Below are 22,333 nucleotides of genomic sequence, written 5' to 3'. Positions count from 1 at the left end.
CCTCATGTTGCTGGCCTTTGAGTTCTTATTGCCACTGTTTATAATTCTTCAAGATTTTTTTTTCTTTTCTGTTACTAGCTGTCCCTGTTTGTTCTTCTCTTGCTGTCACCTAGAACCACTTTCCTTCATTTCCTTTCTAGTTAAAATTTTTTTTTTTTCATTTTTGGCTGCATTGGGTCTTCGTTGCTGCGCATGGGCTTTCTCTAGTTGCGATGAGCAGGGGCTACTCTTCGTTGCGGTGCGCGAGCTTCCCATTGGGTGGCTTCTCGTTGCACGGGCTCTAGGCGTGCAGGCTTCAGTAGTTGTGGTACTCGGGCTCAGTAGTTGTGGCGCATGGGCTTAGTTGCTCCGCGGCATGTGGGATCTTCCCGGACCAGGGCTCAAACCCGTGTCCCCTGCATTGGCAGGCAGATTCTTAACCACGGTGCCCCCAGGGAAGCCCTCTGGTTAAATTTTTCTCATCAGCTATAGGTTGCAAAACCAGACGACTAAATCTGTTAGGACCCTGTCTCAAATAAGAGCCGACGGTTTGAGTGTGAGGCTCTCCTCTGAGGAAGTTCGGGGACTGAAGCATGTGCACGTTTTGACCCATGGCTGAGCATCCTCGAGGTCCTTCTGTGCTTCACTTCTAGACCTTACCTGCATCCTAGGTGGGTGAGGTTGCAGCTCTGTGGCTCCTGCAGTAGTGGGTGGCGGGGCTGTCCACAGGGAGCCCAGCGTCTACGAGACGGGTGGATAGGAGGTGGGTGAGTGTGGGGCGATGAGCCATTGTAACTTCTCGGCCGGGGGCTCGGGGCACAGGTGGGAGGAGCTGCGCACGTTGACCAGCGAGCCAAGGGAGCAGCACGTGCTGATGGCCGAGCAGGTGGAGGACGCCGCCCACGGCCTCTCCAGCACCCTCGGCGGCTCTGCCACGTGCACCATTGCCTCTCCGGGTGAGTAAGGCCTTTCCATGTGGAAAGGAGTGGCCTCGCCTGTATGGAAGTGGGATGGGGGTGAGGAGGGTTCCCCAAGGCCGGAGGTCCCCCTGAGAGGGAGGGAAGAGGAATGGAGCCCAGCAGCCTCGGCCCCGGGGCCCTCTGCTCTGTTCTACCGCCCTGTGTCAGGCCCTGTGGGGTTCTAGGCTGGGAATTCCGAACTTGTCGCACGGGGTAGAGAGCCTCAGATCCGGTGGGGTCCCCTCCCCTGCTGTCAGCACAGGGAGGCCTCATCTGGGGGTGAGATCCCTGTATTCCCAGTCATCTTTGTCAGGCTCCATCCAGGAGCTAGAGTGAAGTACGTTGTAAAAAAAAAAAAAAAAAAAAGTACACGTGTGCACAGGATGGAAGAGCGGTGTGGGGCGGGGCTTGTGCAGAGGAGATGCTCGGAGACCGGCTGCCCCTCCCCCATGTACTCTGCCGGGAGAGAGCCAGGGCTGAGGGTGGTGGGCCCACGGGCGGAGGAAGGAGGCGTAACCCTGTCTTCCCTGCCTCGGGTATGCACGGTGGACACAGACTGCAAGGTCCAGCCTCACCCCTGTGAGCGCAAGACACTAGAGATGGTGAGGCAGCTTGCCGGCCAGGCCCCGTGCCGGAGGGGATCTCGGGGGACCAAGGCCGTGCTGGCTGCTCTCTGTCCCTTTTCCAGGTTTGTCCACAGGGTGTGGGGTCAGAGCCTGCGGGCAGGGCCTGGGCGGGGATGGCCAAGTGCTCATGGGCTGCAGGGAGAACGGCTCTCCGGGGCCTTGGCTGTGGAGTGTGTGACAGGGATCGGAGGAGACCTGGGAGGGAGGCAGGGACAGAGCTCCGGGGACCCAGGCAGGGGCACAGCTACTCAGTGTCAGAGTCTTTTAGACACACCGCCCAGGAGCCCCGGGCCTGGGTCACAGCCATTCTGAAGGCTGGTAACTCAGCCAAAAGCTGGTCTGACAGGGCGGTGGTCTGGACTTGGGATAGTGGTCTGCTAATCTGGTCCCTCCGATCACCAGTTTCCACATGTATGGGGGCTGAGCAAGGCCAGAGGCTTACGGTGCTTCGATGGATTCCGGATGTGGCGGCCATGAAGAATGCTGGATTCTTCAGGGCCGGAGCTCAGGCATTCAAGAGCACCTGCCGCCCGGCTCTCAGCCACTGCCCCGCAGACCCCCAGGTCGACCCCCTTTATCCGGACCACCTTCAGTATGGCACCTGGTCAGGAGCTCATGATCTCGCCCTCTAGTGCTTTCTGGAGGGCCAGGGTAGCGTTTGAACCAGCTGCACCTTGGCCCCTTGGCCTGGCCTCAGCGATGAGATCAGAGTGCGCACAGCAGTGAGATGGAGCGGCTGAGAAGCCGTGAGGGCCGTGTTGGGTCGATGCAGAGTCCGAACGCCATCTCGGCAGGGAAGGGCGGTGCCCCCCACGTGGATCAGAGGAAGTGGGGCCTTGTGCCATGTCAGAGGCCACTAGAGGCTCTCTTCCGAACCTGCACTTTCGAGTGAAAGGAGGTAGTTCTTCATTCCCTGGTGAACATGTTTAAGGACTCACTGTGAGCCAGGCAGGGTCCAGCGAGGAGGCAGGCACAGTCGCGGCCCCAAGAAGCTCGTGGTCCAGAGAGAGCCTCCCAAGTGCTGGGATGGGGCCTGTCCTCGCCACACGTCATGGAGGAGGGGTTGCTTGAGCAGTCTCGAAAGATGTGGGAACCGGGTAGCAGTGGGCAGAGGCGTCCAGAGCCAGGAGCCCTGGGAGAGGCTGGTGGGTAGAGTACACTTAATGGCTATGTGCTCAGACTCTGGGGGCATCACCACTAGTGAGCCGGGAACTTCCTGCTGTCTGTTTCCACATTCAGCAAGGGGGTGATAACAGGACCTGCCCCCAGAGGATTGCCAGGGGCACGCAGCGAGGTAATTCGTAGAATGCACTGACATTGCAGGCAGCGAGGTAATTCGTAGAATGCACTGACATCGCAGGCTCCTAGAATAATGCATATAGTAGGCTTTTCATCAATCCCCTCATTCAAGAAATACTCACCGAGGCTCTCCTAAGTTCCCAGCACTGCCCCAGGTCCTGGGGAGTCAGCATGGGCGTCTCGGAAACAAATCTGCTCTCATGAGCAAGAGGCAGCAGTGAACAAGGTGAACACCTAAATGAACGATTAGGTGGTGGTAAGTGCAATAAGGGGAAGGATGCGGGGTGGGACAGGGTGGGGTAAGTAGAGGGTAGGGGCGCAGCTTTAATTAGAGTGGGCAGGGACCAGACCTGAGGGAAGTGGGGGACTAGCTGAGCACAGGCCCAGGCGAAGCCCTATGGATAGTGTCTGCTCAACAACGCTGGCTCCTGTAGGCCTGGGTAGGGAGGGCAGGGCCCGTGGAGCTTTCTGGGCTAGGACCTGTGGTTTTATGAGGAGTAGACATGAAGGGGGAGAAGAGTTAGTGAGCTGGCAGCTTGGCACAGTTTTGATTTCAGCAACCCCTTGAGTTCGTAGTTGACTTGGCTTTTATCCCAAGTGGATGTTTTGCCTCAGGAAAGCCCCCGCCCTAGAGGTGAGCCCAGTTAGCCTGCCCGCCAGGTGAGCAGCCCTGGGTGGGATCTCCCTGGGAGAAGTACTCTTTGGCAAGTTTTAGAGAACTTTGTCGCGAAGGCCCCAGGAGAATCTCCTTAGATGAGGCCATCCGTGGAGCTGCTGCCAGCCAAGAGGAGGGCTTTCTGCCCGAGGGATGAGGACCCACTCCTCTGTGGTCGGCCCATTGCCCCGCAGACTCAGGAGAGCCAGGGGGCGAGGCCCAGAGGGCAGGATGCATGGGCTTTGGAGTGGGAGATGGAGTTCAGATCCCAGCTCTGCTGTGTTCTGGTAACCGTGTGACTCTGGGCAACTTAATTCAGCCCTGAACCCATTTCTCCATCTGGAAGAGGAGACTGCTGTCTCTTCAAGTAGCTGAGGACTTGAAGTAACGATGGGGGATGGCTGGGGCATGGAAGCCAGCACAGGAATGGTGGCCCTTGTGTTGTCACAGAAGGTTGTCACTCAGACCGACCTCAGAGGTCATTGAGACCAGCCAGTGGTTTGCAAATCCTCCTGAGCTACGGAGCCTCATATGGACACTTGTTATGCAGACCAGAAAAAGCACATTTGGGGTGGGGGCGTGGGGCTGGGGCACTCGGGGAGCCCTGGACAGTCCCCTTCCCTCTCCACTGAGGCTCTGAGGAACACAGTTGAAAACTACAGAGTTGCTATATAGAAGAGGGAACAGAAGACCAGAGAAGGAAAGTAACTTGTCTGGGGTCACATAACCAGAATCCAGTCGCCTAATCCCAGTATTTCCCACCCCCCACTCATTGTGCTGGCCCCAGAAAGTAACTCGTAATAGAAAGCTGTTGCCGTAGTTGAGAGTATTGAACACAGATATCTCTAATTTCTGACATGATAGCCGGCTTCCATTATCTTTTTTAATTGAGTAGTTTGAAACATTTCCTACTCTATGTGCAGACAAAAGCTGGGTAGAATCAGGAAAAAAAAAAAAGAACCAAGTCTTTCTTGACTTGCTTCTGCATTGGCATCTTGTGTCAGCTTTTAGTGTTTTAAACACCGTCTCCTGTTAAAGCTTTGATCTCTACCATTTGTTTCCTTGGGTTGTAGCTGGAAGAGAGCGTTCTTAACCCACCCTGCCACCTGCTACAGGACCACCCGCCCAGGTACAGTCTGCCTCTTGGATTCTCCTTTTCTTTCTGGCCCTGGGACTAGGCTGGCTCCCAAAGTGGCATTTATACTCCTGGGGTAGCAAGTGGGGTTGGACTGAGCTCCAGGGCACAGGGACAGGCATTTTCAGAGGCAGAGGAACACGCTCATGCCATACCCATGCCTCCCTTGGTCAGTGGTATATTTTCACTGAGAAAGGGAGTGAAGGCTTTGGAATTACTTCCTTAACCAGGGCCCCTTGCGTTGACAAGAGGCAGAGCAGGGCGTGCACTGAGCCCCAGCTGTGCGGACAGAAAGCCTCACATCTTGCACCAGACTCAGGGCAAGATACCTGAGCCTCAGGTTCCTCCTCTGTAAAATGGGGGTAATGTCTGCCCCATGTCTGGACTCCCCATTTCCCTGCTCTGGAGCATAGTGGGTACCACACGAGGGATCCTAGGGAAGACTCAGTAGGTGATGTCCACCAAAGTGCTTCATCGGCTGCACAGTCGCAAGCAAACAGGAGGACTTTTCAACGCCGTTAAGACCATGCAGCCTGGCTTCCCACCGGGCCCTCGCTGCTCCTCCCCGGGGTCTAGTGCGTCTCACTGGCCCAGGAGCACACAGATCACACTGAAGCGTCTCGGCATCAGTGCTTGTGTAGATACGCTACTCCTGATGAGGTCGGGAGTCCGCGCCTCGGAAGCAGAGCCAGAGGCTTTGTGCGCGGGCAGGATGGTGCTTCCTGCCTGGCGTTAGGTGATCCTCTGGGCATCTTAAAGTTCCAACTTGGCTGGTCTCTGACACATGGGAGGAACTGAAAGTGGGGTTGTTTCTGCTCAGAAATTACAGCTCAAGGACTTACGGTTTTGGAACCAGTGACCTGTGTTTGAGTCCCAGCTCTGCCACTTTCCAAGTAGCTGACCTTCAGCACGTGACTTCTGTTCGTCAAGTTTCAGCTTCCTCGTCTGTGACGTGGCGGTTCACGGTAGCTGCTTCATCCAGTTGTATCAGTGAAGTGAGATCATACATGTGTAGCGCTTAGCACAAAACCTGGCCCCATAATAGCTGCTCAGTTAAAGGCCACTGTTGGTGCTGTTAATGAGCCCTCAGTTGTTTGCATGAAACTCCAACTGACAGAACTGCTGACCTAGGAGCCCAGAGTTACCCTCGATAATTCCTGCCTTCCAGAAGTGTACACTTTAATTACAGTCATGTGACCACCAAGTAGTAGATTAACATTTTTAAGGTATTGGGGGTTTGGACTCCTACATATAAATTTGGAGGCCGGGGTGTGGGGGGGTGGAAATTCAGTCCATAACACGTGTTCCCAGTATCAGAGCCAGGAGCCAGATCCCACTGGCAGAACCCCAAGTGAGCCTGTAATTTGCACGGGGCCTTACTGAGCCCACCATTCAGTGTCTGGTACCACCTACACCCTAACCCCGCCTTACGTACCTCATTTACTTTCCTTTTCCTCTTTGCTACAGGTGTTGAGACTAATTTCCTAGTGCATCTGGGGAAAGGAAGGGGCTGGGCCCTGGTGGGGCAGGGTAGCCAAACCCCTTCACATCTCTGGGCTGATGTGCCAGACTGTTAACAGGCATCTCTCTGATAGGCCCCTGTGACTCGCAGCCCTGCCAGAATGGAGGCACGTGTGTTCCAGAAGAACTGGACAGGTACCACTGCCTCTGCCCGCCAGCCTTTGGAGGGGAGGCTGACTGCGGTACGTGTGCACAGGACTTCCCAGACTCTGTTGGGGAGCAGTGGAGCCGGGGTTCCTGCTTCTCACCTGCCACCCTTTTAGCTACTAGGTAGGAACTGGCCCTGGAGTTAGGGCCACCTGCTTTTCAAGTACACCACTGATCTGATGTCTCAAGTGATACACTGAGGGTTCCATGAAGAAGTAACTCAGGTGGTGGAGCTCTGGGCAGGACACGGCTCCTGGCTTCTTAGCTTTAGAATGGCTGCTGCTTGATCTGTGAGCATCGCGGAGCCCAGCCGCGGGCTGGAGCTGGCCGAACTGGGTCCTGATTCTGGGTTGAGTCTCTTCTCCCCTCTTCCAAGAAGAGGAGTGAGAAGCTTCAGCCCCTTTTGGTTTTAAAACTGAAATGAAGATTATAACCGGCTTTACCCCTACGGTTACGGGACTTTGAAGTAAGATTCTTAGCACAATGCTTGACACGTAGGACGGGACTTGTTAAATAGTCACTTTTTAAAAACTGTAGTGCTGGGTCAATTGGAGACTTATATGGGAAAAAAATACATATGTTGACTCCCTACCTCCCAAGCTACACAAAAAATCAAGTCCAGATGGATCATAGATTTAAATGTAAAAGGCAAAGTTGTGAAGCTTCTGGAAGAAAACATAGGAGCATATCTTCATGATCTTGGGGTAGACAAAGATTTCTCAAACAGGACACAAGAAGCACTAACCATAATGGGAAAAAGTTACAGAAAAAAGTTTTTCTTTTGAAAGAGTGGTGAGATGGAGACACTTGGTGGGAGCCAGGGAGCTCTGTGTCCGGCCGTGGCTAACCCTGTGACCTGCACTGGTCACTAGGCCCTGAAGCCTCTGTGTCAGTGTCTCATCTCCCTCCTGGGAGGGAGGCGGCTCCGGCCCCACGTGGCGCCTGGGGGGTCCCGGGTGGGACAGTGGTCTGCGTGCTCCACAGCACAACAGCCGCTGTGATCCTGGCAGCCCCGAAGCTGAGCCTGGAGTGCAGAGCCGACGTCGTCTTCCCGCTGGCCGGCTCGGCGGCCGCCACCCCGGAGGGCTTCCTGCGGGCCAAGGCCTCCGTGAAGCGGTTCGTGCCGGGGGCGCTGAGCGAGGGCTCCCGGGCATGCATGGGCGTGGCCGTGCCCGTGGGCAAGTACCGGGACGTGCGGACCTGGTCAGGAGCCTCGACGACCTGCCCTTCGCTGGTGGCGCCATCCTGACAGGCCAGGCCCCGCAGCCGGCGGCGGAGCGCGGCTTCGGGAGCACCGCCGGAACGGGCCTGGACCGGCCCCGCAGGGCCGTGGTCCTGATGACTGAGGCGCGCTCTCAGGACCAGGTGGCCGGCCCGGTGCCTTTCGCCAGGGCCTTCGGGCTGCTCCTGCTGGGCGTGGGCAGCGAGGCCGTGCGGGCAGACCTGGAGGAGGTCACTGGTAGCCCGGCGCGCGTCATGATCTACGCCGGCCCGGAGGACCTGTGCCGCCAAATCCCGAAGCTGCGGGGAAAGCTGTGCAGCCAGCAGCGCCCAGGTAAGGACCAGTCCTGCACGGGCGCCAGCTGCGGGCCGGCCTCGCCCGACCCGGGGGCCAGCTGGCCAGTGGCAGACCCTTCCTCCCTTTGGTAGCGACTTAACCAGGGCCTGTATTGGGGGCCGCAAGCACGGCCCGACTCTTCTGTGTGCTAGCCTTGTGATGAGTAACTTCTCAGTTTACTGGTCAGTAAAATTGGACTAATAGTAGTTCCTAGTACCTCCAGAGGGGCTTTTGTGAGGATTAAGTAAGGCAAGCACCATACACACTAGTACACAGTAAGCTCAGAGTGTACGCTCAGAATTGTAGGTATTGCTGTTTATTATTGTTATTTATTGTTGTTAATAAGGAGTTCTGAATCTTCAGTCTTTAGCTGAAATGTCGCTCCTCAGAGGAGCCCCGACCCCATCCTTACCCACCCATGCCGCCCCCGCTGGTCCCTCTCATAGCACCCTGCTCCTTTCCTCCGTGGCTGCTCACATAGTTTGTAATTCTTTGTTGGTTTCACGTTTGTCAGCCGATCAAGGACAGGCATTGGCAGTTTTGTCCACATGGTATAATTAGTGCCTTGTATACAGTGCACGGCACGTGGAGGGCACTCGGTAATGGCACAGATAAGGCCCCGGAGCTCAATGGCTTACGCACGGTGGACGTTTATTCCTCTCATGTAACAGTTCAGAGGTGAGCGGCCGGGGCCAGCAGGGTGGCTCGGCTCTCTTGTGGTTCCACCTCTAACTCCAGGGTCACTGTTTCTCAGACAGCAGGAAGAGGGCAGAGGGGAAGTGGAAGGCAAGCAGCTTCCTTTTGAGGACATAACTTGGAAATTGCACAATTACTTGCAATCACAACCCATTATATAGAACTTGTCATGTGGCCACACCCGGCTGCCAGGGAGGCTAGGAATGTGGTCTAGCTGAGCATTCACGTGTCCTGCTACCACTCTAGGAGAGGGTGGAGGACGGATACTGCAGTGCACAGACAGCAGACCGGCTGACCTGGGCTCCGCTCACCCCAGAGCAGTCCTCACTTTGCTGCCCGCTGAGGTCCACTCTGCTTGTTCTGCAGGCTGCCAGGCCCGGTTGCTGGACCTGGTCTTCACGTTGGATGCCTCGGCCTCTGTGGGGCCCGAGGACTTCACCCAGATGCAGAGCTTCGTGAGAAGCTGTGCCCTCCGGTTTGACGTGAACCCTGACGTGACACAGATTGGCCTGGTGGTGTATGGCGGCCAGGTCCAGACAGCCTTTGGGCTGGACCCCCACCTCACCAGCGCTGTGGGCCAGGAGCCAGGCCCCCTACCTGGGTGGGGTGGGCTCGGCAGGCACGGCCTTGCCGCACATCTATGACAAGGTGATGATGGTCCAGAGGGGCGCCCGGCCTGGTGTCCCCAAGGCTGCGGTGGTGGTCACGGGTGGGAGGGGGCAGAGGATGTGGCCGTCCCTGCCCAGAAGCTGAGGGACAACGGCGTCTCTGTCTTGGTGATGAGCGTGGGGACCATCCTGAGGGAGGCACTGCAGAGGCTCCCACGTCCCTGGGACTCCCTGATCCACGTGGCAGCCTACGCAGACCTGAGGCGCCACCAGGACACGCTCATCGAGTGGATATGCAGAGGTGAGTGGGGGGTGATCCACACCCTCGGGGCCGCCTCCAAGGGAGGACCTCAGCCCGAGCCTTCACGTACATCATTACAGGGACAGTAACTCCTCCCAACTGCCAGGTGCTTCCCACATGCCGGGCTTTATGCTAAGTGCCACACTCGAATGTCACTCACCTGACATTTAAGGTGCAGCTAATGTAGCACAGGCACCTCTTCCCAAACTTGGGAATGTATGCACCCCACTCAAAAAGAAGACGTCATTAGGATACCCATAGGACCCCGGGTTGGCACTGACCTCGGTAGGAGCAGACACAGCCAGGACAGCCTGACTCCAAGCCTTCCTTTTGCCAGTGACATCCTTTCCACTTTTTAAAAAGCATGTGGCCGTGATAATAACAATAAGCACTGCTGCGTGCACGGCCCGCCCTAAAGAGGGAGTCTCTGTACACATGTAGGAAAGCTGGGTGGAAGTCAGGTCTTCGACCGGCCATGCAGTATGGGGCCCAAGTAACCTGTAGCTCAAAGGCCCACGAGGCCACTAAGATGTGTAAGACTGCTCTGGTGGCCTCGCCTCTGCACTGGGCTCCCTTAGAGTGGGGTCTTCGGGGCCAGCCCAGGCTGGGTCTGCTGGTACGTGCTCCCTGGCAGAAGCCAAGCGGCCAGTTAACCTCTGCACACCCAGCCCGTGCATGAGCGAGGGCACCTGCGTCCTGCACAACGGGAGCTACCGCTGCGGGTGCTGCGATGGCCGGGAGGGCCCGCACCGCGAGAGCCGTGAGTGGGGTGCCTACGTGCACTTGGGAGCTGGGGTGCTGTTCTGAGTCCTGAGCCCCAGGGCCACAGCCAAAGGAGGCTCTAGGGCATCAGTGGAAGGAATCAGTCATTTGTTCGTTCATGCAGGAAACATTCAGTGGGTGCCTCCTACATCCCAGGTGCTATTCTAGGTGCAGGGAACAGAGCAGGAAGCAGGACAGAGAGAATCTCTGCCCTCGTGGAGCTTCCATTCTAGTGAGGGAGACAGCAAGTAAGTAGAGCACGAAGGGTATTAGATGGTGCCGAGCACACACTCTGATTGATGAAAATTGATGACTGGGAGGGAGGAGCAAGTGGACCCAGACTAACTGAAAGGCAGGCAGAGGATGTGGTACCGGCTACAGGTGGGTGGGTAGATGTGGCGGAGGAAGTTGGTGGGAGTTCCGAGCGTTTTTTTTTTTTAAATGTTGAGCCTTTTTTAAATTTATTTTTATTTTTGGCTGTGTTGGGCCTTCGTTTCTGTGCGAGGGCTTTCTCTAGTTGTGGCAAGCGGGGGCCACTCTTCATTGCGGTGCGCGGGCCTCTCACTGTCGCGGCCTCTCTTGTTGCGGAGCACAGGCTCCAGACGCGCAGGCTCAGTAGTTGTGGCTCACGGGCCTAGCTGCTCCGCGGCATGTGGGATCCTCCCAGACCAGGGCTCGAACCCGTGTCCCCTGCATTAGCAGGCAGATTCTCAACCACTGTGCCACCAGGGAAGCCCCCGAGCGTTTCTGTTTGCTCAGCTGAGAGAGAGGATGGGGAGACATGGAGGTTGAGGAGGGAAGAGATCTAGTAACTGTCTAGGAGAGAAGGGGCCCAGCGTGAGGACGGAGAGATTGATTGTTGGGTAGCACTCTGGCCCACCTGTGGCCGCCGTTCATGAATTTAAAGTTAGAACAGCAGCGGCAGCCAGAGGATGACTCCCACTGGAGCCCTGGGTTTTCAGGCACTGGTAGAGGTGGGCTTCCTGATACCAGGCGTGATGTGAGGGGCACCTCTTCCTTGGCTTACGGAGTAAGAGCAAGGCATGATGGGGCCCGTGAGGCAGCTAGTTGGTTGAGAAGAGGACTCAGACACTCCTCGTGTCCTCAAAGTTCACTTCTCTCCCAGGGACCTTGAGAGGAGATGCCCCCAAGGCACGTGGCCCCAGCCGAAAGCCTGCAGGAGGGCAGCAGCTGCCCCCCTCCCAGCTGCTACCAAGAAGGCCTGGGTCCCCTGGGCGCTGAAAGGGGGCCTGCCCTCAGCGGAGCATCCTGTCCCGTGCGGTCCTTTGCGTGTCTGCCTTCAGCCCTGTCCAGAACCCTCCTGCCCACTCTCCTGACCCAGGGAGAAGGCCCAGCTGCGGACGGTGCTGCCTAGGGACACAGTAGCAGCTGGTGTCGCCCCTAACGACGATGTTGAAAGTTCTTCAGGTGTAAGTACTTACTTTGCTGACCTACTTGAGCGCTGCTGAGCTGGTGTCATCTGCCACCTTTCCCCTGAGGAGGAACAGAGGAAACTGGAGACTTTTGATGGCCTGTTTAAAGCTCACTTTTCCCACAACAGATGCTAAGTAGAACGTTGTTGGGACAGTCATGCCCAACAGAAGGCAGTGATGAGAGTGTCACTCGGACCCCCGACGTGATGGCACTTCAAGATAGACAAAGGGTGGACCTTGAAACACATCTTTCTCCTAAGATGTCCCAGAGGGATTCATTCTTAGTTTGAAAAGGGGCCTGAGTGGCAGTTGTGACTTGTTTTGGTGACTGGATCCGCGTGTGGGAGTTGGAAAGGCCCCAGACTGGAAGGTGAGTGATTAACCAGCTGTTTGGCCTTGGGGGAGGGGCTGAGTGTGCAAACGGCCCTCGTCTCGAGGGGCCACGTGAGCTGGGCCTGGGCACTGGGCAGCATTCCCTTCGAGGGGCTTCACAGCCTTCACTTAGGAGGGTTAATTGCAGGGTGTTTCTTGAGTGCTCGTCTTACTCTGCCCTTTGGGGGCAAAAAGGAGTAGAATTCTTAAACTCAATATAGAACAAAGAAACTTGGAGGAGTTTTGTTTTTTTAGGCATAGATCTTATTCTGCTTGGTTTTAGGTTTTTTTTTTTTTAGACCTGGTTTTGAAAGGAATATTTCAAGAAGTGTAATGTTGGTTATTTATTTAACAGGAGTTTTTGTACCTAAATGGCAAAGAGGCTTAGTTGGAATTTTTTTTGGTGAACCAGATATTTCCTTACCCCACAGTATTTAGGAATCAGTTCTCCCCCTGGGTGGTCGTGTTGGGAGTTGGGTTTTTGGTAGAAGCCTTTGTAGATCTCTGATTTGAATCCAAATACTTTATCACAGTTTTTATTTTTAAAGTAAGTACCTTGATGTGATGTTTTATAGGCAAACATTCAAGGCTACCTTGGTTTAAGTATAGCTTAGCTTTAAGAACTTTAGGATTTCTGGTGCAAGAAAAGTACTTGAAAGGTCATCACCATGGTTCTGTGAGACGTTGCAAAGTCCTGTGTGCCGAGCACTGTGCATGACAGTCATTTGCGTTCAAGGGATATTTTCATTCCTATTATTGCTTTTGCCTTGGCAGAAGGTGACATCAGAGCAGGGTCACATGCCCACCTGGCAGGTGCTGATAGGTGATGTCTGAATTTACATGAACCCCGGTATATTAACAGCAGTTTAATCGTTTCATAGTGTAGGCTTTTTGTCTGGTTCAGGGCTGACATTTTGATGTCCCATTTGAATTGGACTTAAAAAACCCCCCACAAAACTGTGGTCCCTGGGCTTACATATCAAAGGCTTTACTGTTTCTATTTTTAGGTCCCAGCCCTTGAAACTTTACCTTTTCTAGTGAAGGTGTGACGAGTTCAACCCTTTTGGGGTCCCAGTAGCGGCAGAGGGAATTCCTAACAAGATAGCCTTAAGTGATCTTTTCCCAGCCAACCCTTTTTCTTTCTTTTAAAATAAATTGGCTTTTAATTACACCTGTAATATATAAATATGTTCTCCTTGGAAAAACTTAAACACTGCAGATAGATCATAAATCTTTTATTTTCTCCAAATGATCCTTATTCCAGCCAACTTGCTAAATGCTCTAGTTCTAATAGTTGATTATTTGATTCTCTTGCTTTTTTAGAAAGACAGCATTTACAAGTACTAACAGGTTTGTCTCTTCCTTTTGAAATCTTACACTGCTTTTTCTTGTCATCTTGCATTGTCTAGAACCTTCAGAATGATGTTTTAAGAAGTAGTGGTAACAGCATGCATCTGGTTCTTGACTTGAAGGGACTTTTTCATCATTATGTTCTGTGGATTACTTGATAAGGAACGTTTACTTCTATTCCTAGCTTACAAAGAGTGTTTATTAGGAGTGTTGAGATTTGTGGTTTGCTTTTCTGCTTCCTTTCAGAAGATGTTCTTTCACATTTAATCGGTTAATATGATAAATTACCCATTAGTATATTTTCAGTTGTTGAATCACCTTTGATTTCTTGGATGAGTGCTGTCTGGTCGCAATACCTGATTCTTTAAGCACTGTTGAATTTCATTTGCCAATACTTTAAAGCTTTTGTTCATCTGTGTTCAAAAATGAGATTTTATTTTGCAATATGTGTTAGCATAGCTCTGATACAAAATTCTAACTTTCTAAAATGAAAAATATATAGTCCTCAGACTTTCAAGCTGCTATATTCATAGTGTTTTCTTGTAATTTAAAAAGTCTTGTCAGTATCTGTACTTAAGGCCTCCTTTTCAGTTCTGCCGTTTAATACTGCCCTTGGCTGTCTTTTTATTGTATTCGCCTTTTCAATGAGCCAGAAGTTTGGTTTTGTCATTTTTTTTAAATTTATTTATTTTGGCTATGTTGGGTCTCCGTTTCTGTGCGAGGGCTTTCACCATTTGCGGCAAGCGGGGACCACTCTTCATCGCGGTGCGCGGGCCTCTCACTATCGTGGCCTCTCTTGTTGCGGAGCACAGGCTCCAGACGCGCAGGCTCAGTAATTGTGGCTCACGGGCCCAGTTGCTCCGTGGCATGTGGGATCCTCCCAGACCAGGGCTCGAACCCGTGTCCCCTGCATTGGCAGGCAGATTCTCAACCACTGCGCCCCCAGGGAAGCCCTGGTTTTGTCATTTTTAAAACCAGCATGTTTATGCTATAAACTTTCTTAATTATTACTACTAAGGCAACTTTCCAAGTACTGGTACCTTTTTTTCCCCCAAGAATTATTTAGGAGTGTGTTTAATTTCTAGGAGTACTGATTTTCAGTCACTTATGTATGATCAGCCTCTAAAGAGGTTTCCCTTGTGTTAATTTTACTATTAAAATCTTCTTTCAGCCTTACCTGTGCTACTTGATTTAAGGAGGCTTAAAGTCTCCTGCTAAGATCCCACCTTGTAGTTCTACCAGTTTTTACTACACATAGTTTGAGGTTCAGCGCATAAATAACCATGATGTTTCCCCCCTTGAAGCAGAAGTCTACCAGGCCTTGCCCCATGTCGTTCCGTGAAATACAAGAAAATCCAAAATACAATTAACATTTTATTAAAAAAAAACAACAACAACTAACTCACCACTTGGGACACCAAGTGTTTATGACAAAGGAAATAAATGCCCTGGGATTAGAAAGACAGTAAGACTCAAAAGACCTTTAGTTCTCAGGAACCAGTGTTAAAGAACTCTGATTCAGAACCCCCAGAAATGAGGCTGAGAGATGACAGGTGAAATGTGCCAACCTGTGTTAACCAATGTGTTCCAACATGTGTTAACCAGTGCCATCAGAAGAGAACAGGCAACACAAAGAACGGCACTGCCAATTTTAGGAGAAGAAAGAGACCACCAGAAACAAAACTCACCCCTTTTTTCTTGGAAAGGGCCTGGACATCGAGCACAACTTAAAAAAACAGGGACTAAGAGAACATTATACTAAGTAACTCTTCTCTTAGAAATTGCCTCACCGCAGGACTGAATCTGTAAACACAGGGTAATCTTGTTTCTATGGTAATGTAAAATGTCAGTTAAATCTCAACAGACACTTTTCACTGTTCTAAATTACAGGATTTGAAACATTTTTTTTTCTATGTAATACAGCATCACTTAAAATTTTATTTAAAAGCAATTGGTTCTGGCCTGGTTTAGCCTGAAAAAAAGTCTTTAATTTACTGGGAACAGTGCCTCAGCTTGGTCCCAAATGTTTTCCCCGTTACCATTTCTCAAAAAACCATAGATGGCTTTACACAGTTGAAGACAAGGACGGTTTAACCCCTGACACTGCTAAGAATCAGATAGGGGTTTAGACCTTCTCAATCACCAAAGCCATGTGACCAGTGGGACAGGGCCCTGCTACCTTAATTTCTCTTCCACCAAAGTCTCCACATCAGAATCTTTTCACTTAAAAAGCTTGATAAAGCAGTTGCTGAAAACTTTAAGGAAGAAACACAGAATACCCCTAAATACAGCAATGTAATGTTTACAACCAATAGATTTAGGTCTCCAAACAAGTCTTTTTTGTTGTCGTATTACTTCCTTTGGCTCTGCAAAGGGACAGAGCCTCCTCTTAGCTGAAGTTTTCCATTTATAGAACCCCAGTCCTTCCTTTTTCTTGTAAACAGACTCACCCTTTTACAGAGTTGCTGCTTTAACGAAGACTGTAACGAAGCAGGATCGTCACCAAGGTCCATATTGACAGGAGAGTCTCTAGATGAAGTTTGTTTCCTAACTTGCTCCTTTCTTCTCCCATTCCTAGGGTACCATTCAAACACCAGCGTCCCCCCAAAAGAAGAAAGTTAGTTATCCTCCGTAGCCAACCTACATATTCCTAGAAGAAGCTAGGAATAGAGACGCTAATTAAGTAAGGTTCAACCCCTGCGTGTCCCCCACTGCTTGGAGCACGTGTTCAGAGATTTCTGAGGCCCTGGAGCAGCAGAGGGAGGTGAGTGATGTCTGCCGTGGCAGTGGCTCGTGTGTTTGCGTGGATTTAATACTTAGTCATTGGTGCAGGTGCCTCAAAATATCTCCTGCAGGTAATAAGCAGGATAAAAATAAGGAGCAGAGTTTGCCAAAAACACAGGCAGCTCTAGGCATGCTCTTGACTGTATAAATAAGTCAAGGATTCATGACACTTTTTGTCTAGCCCTCAGGCAAAAACCCAGCAATGGGCATCTGCTCCCTGTTTACGCCTTTCACCGAGCCTTTGCCACCAGCTGGCCGGATGGCTTTAGGCAAATCCGACACCTGTCTGAATCTGCTGCTTTGGTTTTCATGGCAGAAGTCTTTCAGAGTCACTGAGGTTTTTTTTAATTGGAAAACTGTCCAGCCCCAGTCTGTCTCTGAACTGCAGCTCTCCCCCGGACTCTACTGGGAATCACGTGGCGGGCCGGTGCAGGGATTCACGCGCCCTCAGGCTGACTCGTAAGGACACTGAACCAAGCGCAAGCACCTTTCTGGTTGGTCAATGCCAAAGACACAGCAAAGCCCCAGCCCCTGCCTCTTCCTGCTGAGAGCAGAGCCCTCACTCGAAGCAGGAAAGTGCCACCCGCATCAGAAGGGGGCCCCCACCGTAGTGACAGTTCTGCTGTCCACCCGTGGCCCTGAAGGACGCCGGGAATGACCGCTTACCTTGGCTTTCTGGAGGACGGTGCCTTTGCCCGTGACCATGACCGACAGAGGCCTGTTCTTGAGCGCAGTTGCGGAGTTGACTGGGGTACAGTCCGGGGCAGGAGTCGAGGGGGCAGCTTTGGGCTGTGGTCACAGGAGAGAGGGAGGGCTGAGTTCAGGGCGGGGAGGGTGACCCAGTCCCCAAGCCCAGTCCAGGAGGCCCTGCAAGCAGCTCAGAGGAACGCGGCTCCCGAACTCACCCGGGGGCTCACGTTCTCCAGGTGGGTGGTGTCTACAGTCGTGCCCAGCGTCACGGGCCCAGCCTCGGCCTTCTTCAGGCTGTCCTTCACCTCCACGATGCTGAGCTCCAGGTCCACGCGCCTGCGCTCCTCCACCCTGCACTCCTCGTCAATCTCCTTCAGCTTCTCCTCCAGGCTGGCCGCCGCCCCCTTGTCTGCAGAGAGAAGCCAGTCGGCTGCAGGGAACAAACAGCCCTTCAGCCAGAAGCCCCACCAGGGGGAGGGCAGGATTCGCACACGCTCTGCTGGAACAGGACCCCAAGTGGCCCCGGACCACAGGTCTGGCTCGAACACTCAGGGCTGGGATGGGCCTCTGGGTGATGGGCGGCCTCCCAGCCCAGGTCCTGTGTCCGCACTCCACAAAGGCTGGGGAGGCCCCCAGAAGAAGAGCTCTGTCTTCACAAGAGGGCCTGAACCTGAGTCCTAAGTCCCTTCTGGTAGAGAGACTCTCAGTTGTTTCGATACCTGCTATTGTGACAGCGACCCCAAAGGGACAGAGGAGCTTTATTAATGACCCTTGGAGGATGGCTGGGCCACTGCAGCCTGCCCCACACGGTTCCCTCCGTCCTTCTGGCACGTGTGCTGCTTCCCTGGGCCTAGTGGAGCAGTGGTCCTCAGCCCTGGCACCTTCTCAGCCCTGTTTTATGCTTCCCTCTTCACCCTGGAGTTCTCAGGTTGGTCCTACAGCACCAAGAAATGACGACTTATGAAGAGTCAACCCCAGGAGCTCGCTGCGCTAGAGGAAAGGATGGACGTGTTCAATATAGAATCCTAAGCAAGGGCGCCTGCTAATGAGGAGGAGTGATGAAAGTGTTCTGAAATCGACTGTGGTGACGGCTGCACAGCTCTGTGGATGTACTGAAAACCACCTGTAAGTGGGTTATCGTATGGTCTGTGAATTCTCTCTCGCTAAAGATGTAATATTAAAAAAGCAAAAAAACCAGTGGGTCACTTTGTGCCCCCATGACCTTCCACCACCAATCATGTTATAAGCTCCCCAGAGAGCCCAAACCTGTTAGTGTGAGTTTGCAGTTTAAATATTAAATGAGCCCAGAGTTACTACTCTGAAAACGAAGTCAAATGCTGCTGAAAGGTCTTGGGAGAGACAAGGTGCTAGGAAACGGCTGAAGAATCATATGAAGATGACTTGGAAAATAATCTACAAGGATTCAGATTTCTTTAAAATGAACACAAACTCAAGGTGCTTGTAAAGAAATGACCAGATGAGGCATTAGAGATGTGGTTACTGTGGAAACAATGACCCGGGGCTCCCGTCAGCCAGCCCAGATGGCAGGAAAAGACCTTGGCACTGCTTTAGAAGATGGGCCAAAAAATATTCATTTGTTTGAAGTGAGAATCAAACACTTCAGGTCTAAACACAATTTTTAGAGAATTTCCTCCTTTAACCAGCTTTTCCAGCTACGTCCTGGTACAGGACAGTGGCCCTTCAGACAGGCTGGAGGGGGAGGACTTTGCAGGGAGCATCCACCTGTGCCAAAGGCTGACGGGGCTGCAGCCCGGGTGCAGATCCGGATTCTTCCCCCGGAAAGCCCAGGCCCCTCCACGGGCCCTCTCTGCTGAGGGGGGGCCCTTACCTGTACACTTCAACAGGGTCTCCTTCAACTCGCGTTTCTCCCTCCGGAGCTGAGCCAGGTGCCCCCGGATTTCTTCCTTCTTCTTCTCAAGCCTCTCCTTCTCCTCTGTGTACCGCTTCACCTCGGCTTCTGTCCTGTTCTTGCCAAGTTTGATCTCTACAGACCCAGAGAGGGGAACCCCCGGGTCAGCCAGGCTGGCCCCTGAGGGCTGTCCCACCCCACTCTACAGGCTCAGACGGAACCCAGGGCTTTGGCAGTAGATTACAACTGGATGCCAGGCCAGCCTAGCACGGACAGAAAAGGAAATGGGGCCCACCCTTTCTTTGCTGTGTGACGTTGGGCAAGTCCTTCACCTCTCTGAGCCTCTGTTTCCTCATCTGAAAGGGAGGGAATTGGGCTAACTTCTCCAAGCCCTTTCCAAAACCTTCAACTCTTAATCTAGCACAGGCACCTGCATTGGTTGCCTTCAACCTGTCTTTCACAGGTGGGCTGGCCCCGGCTGGGGCGACGGGCACAGTGTCAGGGCAGCTCGGTGGGAAGGAGATCTTCTGCTGTTCAGTCTGGATTTTGACTGCCGTGATTCCCAGGGAAGGCTCCTCAGGTTCCTGACTCTCCTGCTGCATCTGCTTTGGGAGACAGCAAACAGGACCCAGCTGGCCGAGACACCCCAGAAGGTGAGGCCAGCTCACCTGCTGGGGGACCCCCTGTACCTGCAACTCGGGGTTCTCTGGAGACACCGTGAGGGGCTCATCGGGGGTGGGGTTCAGGTCTGCAGGGAGGGCCTCGGCCGGAGGGTCCGGCTGGGGCAGCGTGGGCGAGGGGGCCCGGGCCTGTGCACCGCCGGTGCCGTGCAGGGAGGACTTGACGGGTGTGAGGTCCAGGTATACGCGGTCGGGGTCAGGCTCACTCGGAGCATCTGTCGCAGAAGCAGCTTCCTCAGGGGCCTCCCCCTGCATAGGGAAGATACAGGGGGCTTTCTCCACTGCCTCGGCTCCCTGGGCTCTGGAGGGGGCCCTGCCGCAGGTCTCCTGTCCCCTTCCTTGTGCCGGAGTTCGCAGGGCCTCCTTCCCAGGGAGCTTCCTGCTGAGCTGGAGTGAGAAGGCCTGGGTCTGCCGTTCAAGAGCTGGGGGACCCGGGAGACCGTACTTCACCTTCCCGACCTCACTTCCTCATCTGGAGAGAAGAGACTAGTAGTACCTCCCTATCAGGTGGTTGGGATTAAATGAGATAACCCACAGAGGCCCATGCCCAGTGAAGCAAACCTGCTGTCAGGGGGATTATTCCCCCTCCGCTGTGAGCCTCAAAGGCTAATGGTGTCTAGACAGCTACACGTTAAAAGAATGAGATAGAACATTTCCTCATACCACATACAAAAATAATCTCCAGATGGATTAAAGACCTCAGTGTGAGACCTGAAACCATAAAACTCCTAGAAGAGAACATAGGCAGAACACTCTTTGACATGAAGCATAGCAATATTTTTTTGGATCTGTCTCCTAAGGCAAAAGAAATAAAAGGAAAAGTAAACAAATGAGATCTAATTAAACTTAAAAGCTCTTGCACAGCAAAGGAAACCACTGATGAAATGAAAAGACAGCCTATGGAATGGGAGAAAATATTTGCATATGATCTGACCGACAAGGGGTTAATATCCAAAATATATAAATAGCTCATACAACTCAATATAAAAAAAAAATCAAAAAACAGGCAGAAGTCCTGAACAGACATTTTTCCGAAGAAGACATACATATGGCCCACAGGCACGTGAAAAGATGCTCAATATCACTAATTATTAGAGAAATGCGAATCAAAACCACCACAGGATACCCCCTCACACCTGTCAGAATGGCTGTCTTCAAAAGCCTATAAATAACATGTTGGCAAGGATGTGGAGAAAAGGGAAGACTTGTGCACTGTTGGTGGGAATGGAAACTGGTGCAGAGTTCCTCAAAACAGTAAAATAGAACTACCATCTGATCCAGCAATTCCACTCCTTGGTATATATCCAGAAAAAGCAAAAGCACTTATTTGGAAGGCTGTACACACCTCAGTGTTCATAGCAACACTATTTACAGCAGCCAAGATATGGAAGCAACCCTAGTGTCCAACAGATGAATGGATAAAGAAGGTGTATGTATGTATTATATATGTGTGTGTGTGTACACACACACACACACGGAATATTACTCAACCATAAAAAAGGATGGAATTCTGCCATTTGCCGCAATATGGATGAACCTAGAGAATATTACGCTTAGTGAAATAAGTCAGAGAAAGACAAATACTGTATGATACCACTTGTATGTGGAATCTAAAAAATAAGACAAACAAATGAATATAGCAAAACAAACAGATTCACAGATATGGAGAACAAACTAGTGGTTACCAGTGGGGAGAGGGTAGGCGGGAAGGGCAAGATAGGGGTATGGGATTAAGAGATACAAACTGCTATGTATAAAAGAGATACAAACTGCTATGTTGATAAGCAACAAGGATAGATTGTACAGTACAGGGAATTACAGCCATTATTTTGTATTTTTTTGTTTTTGTTTTTGTTTTGCAGTACGCAGGCCTCTCACTGTTTTGGCCTCTCCTGTTGTGGAGCACAGGCTCCGGACGCGCAGGCTCAGCCGCCATGGCTCACGGGCCCAGCCGCTCCACAGCATGTGGATCTTCCCGGACCGGGGCACGAACCTGTGTCCCCTGCATCGGCAGGCGGACTCTCAACCACTGCGCCACCAGGGAAGCCCCTGAAATAACTTTTAATGGCATATAATCTATAAAAATACTGACTCACTGTGCTGTAAACCTGAGACTAATATAATATTGCAAATCAGCTCTACTTCAGTTTTTTAAAAAGGCTAATGGTGTTGCTGCTCCCCATTCCCACCGCCACACCCCACACCCCTGGCACTGACCAGGGTGGTTAACCAGCTGTTTTATCTCGACAAGTCCCCAAGCCAGGCAGATGGCACTGCCCCACAATACAAAATATGACCTCGTTGCGCCTCGGTTTCTGCACTGATGGCCCTGAGGGTGACCTGGAGTCCATTCCTCTTAGGGACCATCTAACGATCTCTGGCGTTGAGGCTTGGCAGGAAGAGGATGGGCAGCCCCAGGCTGCAGCCCAGCCGGCGCCCTTACCACAGCCGTCAGCTCTGACACCTCCACGTCATCATACAGCAGCTCCTGGTGATGCTGGCTGGGCAGGCCGTCAATGTAAGTGTTCGGCTCTGAGAACTTTCTCTGCATCAGTCTGGGAGACACGGCAAAAGAGGGTTCAGGACAGGGTGCTAAAAGCCACCAGTCTCAAAGGAGTCATAACAATGAGAGGTGCAGAGAAATCTGTGGGCAGTGCAGGCGGCCTGGGGACTAGCTCTGACCTCATTTTAAAGCAAATTCATTTATTTAGTGGTATCTCCGCCCTCTCTCCCCAGGGCCTTCTTACTAGAACTCCTGGTTCCAAATTTCTCTTCCCGAAAAACGAACTTCCCTCGCCCCGTACCCCTCCTCTTGGAATCCTTTTGCCATCTTCTCGCCCTGATTTCTCCTTTTCAGGATCTCCTTCCAACAGCAGCAAAACCCTTTCTCGCTTCATCTTCACAATAC

At 52.4% G+C, this 22,333-nt stretch overlaps 2 protein-coding genes across 14 annotated transcripts in view; one reads left to right on the top strand and one right to left on the bottom strand.

The window, feature by feature from the left end:
- VWA2 (von Willebrand factor A domain containing 2) overlaps nucleotides 1-10,291 on the top strand; it is a 45,255-nt gene extending 34,964 nt beyond the window's left edge. The window contains 10 exon segments of the mRNA XM_065893883.1: nucleotides 802-935; nucleotides 1,494-1,626; nucleotides 4,592-4,647; nucleotides 6,249-6,356; nucleotides 7,332-7,514; nucleotides 7,517-7,876; nucleotides 8,942-9,128; nucleotides 9,130-9,293; nucleotides 9,296-9,484; nucleotides 10,119-10,291. Of these exon segments, the coding sequence (XP_065749955.1) occupies nucleotides 802-935; nucleotides 1,494-1,626; nucleotides 4,592-4,647; nucleotides 6,249-6,356; nucleotides 7,332-7,514; nucleotides 7,517-7,876; nucleotides 8,942-9,128; nucleotides 9,130-9,293; nucleotides 9,296-9,484; nucleotides 10,119-10,291 (1,687 nt within the window).
- Nucleotides 10,292-14,762: 4,471 nt separating this feature from the next.
- Nucleotides 14,763-22,333, bottom strand: part of AFAP1L2 (actin filament associated protein 1 like 2) — a 98,477-nt gene continuing 90,906 nt past the window's right edge. For 2 of the 13 annotated variants that reach the window (XM_065894816.1, XM_065894812.1), the window contains 7 exons: nucleotides 21,869-21,980; nucleotides 19,435-19,674; nucleotides 19,176-19,350; nucleotides 18,725-18,880; nucleotides 17,103-17,284; nucleotides 16,852-16,974; nucleotides 15,949-15,975 (listed from right to left, as the gene is read on the bottom strand). In XM_065894816.1, the coding sequence (XP_065750888.1) occupies nucleotides 15,949-15,975; nucleotides 16,852-16,974; nucleotides 17,103-17,284; nucleotides 18,725-18,880; nucleotides 19,176-19,350; nucleotides 19,435-19,674; nucleotides 21,869-21,980 (1,015 nt within the window). Of the gene's footprint in view, nucleotides 15,976-16,851; nucleotides 16,975-17,090; nucleotides 17,285-18,724; nucleotides 18,881-19,175; nucleotides 19,351-19,434; nucleotides 19,675-21,868; nucleotides 21,981-22,333 lie in introns of all 13 variants that reach the window. The other 11 variants (XM_065894815.1, XM_065894811.1, XM_065894817.1 and 8 more) reach the window with 6 other exon arrangements.

The sequence above is a fragment of the Phocoena phocoena genome, chromosome 16 (assembly GCF_963924675.1).
Source record: "Phocoena phocoena chromosome 16, mPhoPho1.1, whole genome shotgun sequence".
Lineage (NCBI taxonomy): Eukaryota > Metazoa > Chordata > Mammalia > Artiodactyla > Phocoenidae > Phocoena > Phocoena phocoena.
This window is presented reverse-complemented; position numbering and strand designations above follow the sequence as displayed.